Genomic DNA, 1,632 nt, shown 5'->3' with positions numbered 1-1,632 from the left:
CATGCTCTGTTTGCGACCCGCGGGGCCATTGCTGCATCCGCGCCATGAGCGCCATGCCTAGGGTGTCCACAGCACGTACTTGGATTCGACGACGCACGCATAGCCCAAGAGTGCCATGGTGGTACACAAATACACTGGGAATTGCATTCGAAATCGAGAAAATACCTTGGCTTGCAAAAGACGCGGTTGCCGATCTTGATGGCATTCGACTGCTCGAGCGGCAGCGTCGTCAAGCACGTGGGTGGCATTACGTGCGAGAGGAACGAGTTGGTGCTGCACCAGCTCGTGTGCAGAAAAAAGCTAGTCCATTGGACGCCTGAGACGTGGTCGTATGCAGAATACGAACCGGCGGTGGTAAACGAGGCGATGGAGCGTTTGCCATCCGAGCGAAGCGGCCCAGGACGCAAAAAGCGGCACGAGGATCTGCGACTCGAGCCCCGTGATCACAGCGGGCGTGCCTTCGGCGACGTATGCGCCGCTGGGCCACGTCGCATTGTTGATGTACAAGCCTACTCTAGTCTAGCAAATGAAGAACGAGTGGAGAGATACCTATGAACGGCGGCGCCGCAAAGAACGCGTTGTAGACCGTTTGAAAGACCGTCCGGTCGCCCGCACAGCTCCAGAAAATCGCAATCAGCGACGCGTACATGTAGAGCGGCGCCGAGTAGCTGAGGCAGTACCCGCGGAAGAGCGGTCGGAGCGGTGACAAAAGAAGGTCCGTGATGCTACCCTGCGCGGTCAACAAACCGTGTCGAGACCGAGACGAGAGAACCTGAGGATGCCAAACCATGAGAAGCTCACAAAGCTGGCCATCATTGCCGTCGAGAGGCTCCAGATCTTGAAGCCGTTGTCTGTAAAGTAGTAGATGCGCGAGACGTCCATGTAGAGAAGACCGGGCATCGCATTGACGAGGATGCAGACAAGGAGCAGCTACACCCATAGCTGTAGATTAGAAACCGCGGGTAGGGCAGAGCTGCACCTTGCGCCGCTCGAGACCCGAGAGAATCGCGTACGTAAGCACGGGCTTCCCGCCCAAAACACCCTTGAGCCCTAGCCCTTGTATATAGTACATGATAGGATGTCGGTTCTTTGTACCTTGATATGTGGTGAGGAGGTCACCGCTGAGCAGCAAGAGCGTCATGATGGCGAAAATGACTTGAATTGCGATGAGTTCGTTGGCGTTGGCGACCGTGTGCCCGCAGTTCCAGCCCGGTACGATGGGTAATTTCGAGTGTGCCCCTACACCCGTTGTCCTTAGTACTCGATCATCCATAGATCGTAAGTGTACCTTGGCTCCAGCCGGTGAGTCCTAGGGCTGAGATCTGCCCCGAGAGCTCTTCGATCTCGGTGTGGCACGCCGACGTGACCAAGTACCTAGTAGCTCACGATATGCTCGGGCTAGGGTACAGGAGCTGCTACATACCGGTTGCCAAGCGGGCGTGACGTAATGATATAGTCCGAGCCAAGGACGTCATCTTCAATGCCACCCGCTTGCGTGATCACTGTTCGCTTGACGTTCTGAATGAGGGGCGCCACGGACCCGTCCGTGTTGACGTAGCTTTGGACGAGCTGTCGTGTGGTGAGAGTGTATAATCACCGTCAGACTGAACGCACCTGCATTTCTGGCGTCAG

The 1,632-nt window shown here is 56.4% G+C and overlaps 1 protein-coding gene across 1 annotated transcript; it reads right to left on the bottom strand.

The window, feature by feature from the left end:
- Positions 1-57: 57 nt before the first annotated feature.
- Positions 58-1,620, bottom strand: SDRG_01695 (hypothetical protein; the record flags this gene model as incomplete). The annotated part of the gene is made up of 10 exons (XM_008607233.1): positions 58-78; positions 183-300; positions 347-509; positions 550-725; positions 773-930; positions 980-1,050; positions 1,096-1,239; positions 1,289-1,374; positions 1,424-1,569; positions 1,615-1,620. 10 exons carry the CDS (start codon positions 1,618-1,620, stop codon positions 58-60), a joined length of 1,089 nt encoding a protein of 362 aa, XP_008605455.1.
- Positions 1,621-1,632: the final 12 nt, after the last annotated feature.

The sequence above is a fragment of the Saprolegnia diclina genome (assembly GCF_000281045.1).
Source record: "Saprolegnia diclina VS20 unplaced genomic scaffold supercont1.3, whole genome shotgun sequence".
NCBI classification, from domain to species: domain Eukaryota; phylum Oomycota; class Saprolegniomycetes; order Saprolegniales; family Saprolegniaceae; genus Saprolegnia; species Saprolegnia diclina.
Note: the sequence above shows the minus strand (reverse complement) of the source record. Positions and strands in the feature narration are given on the sequence as shown.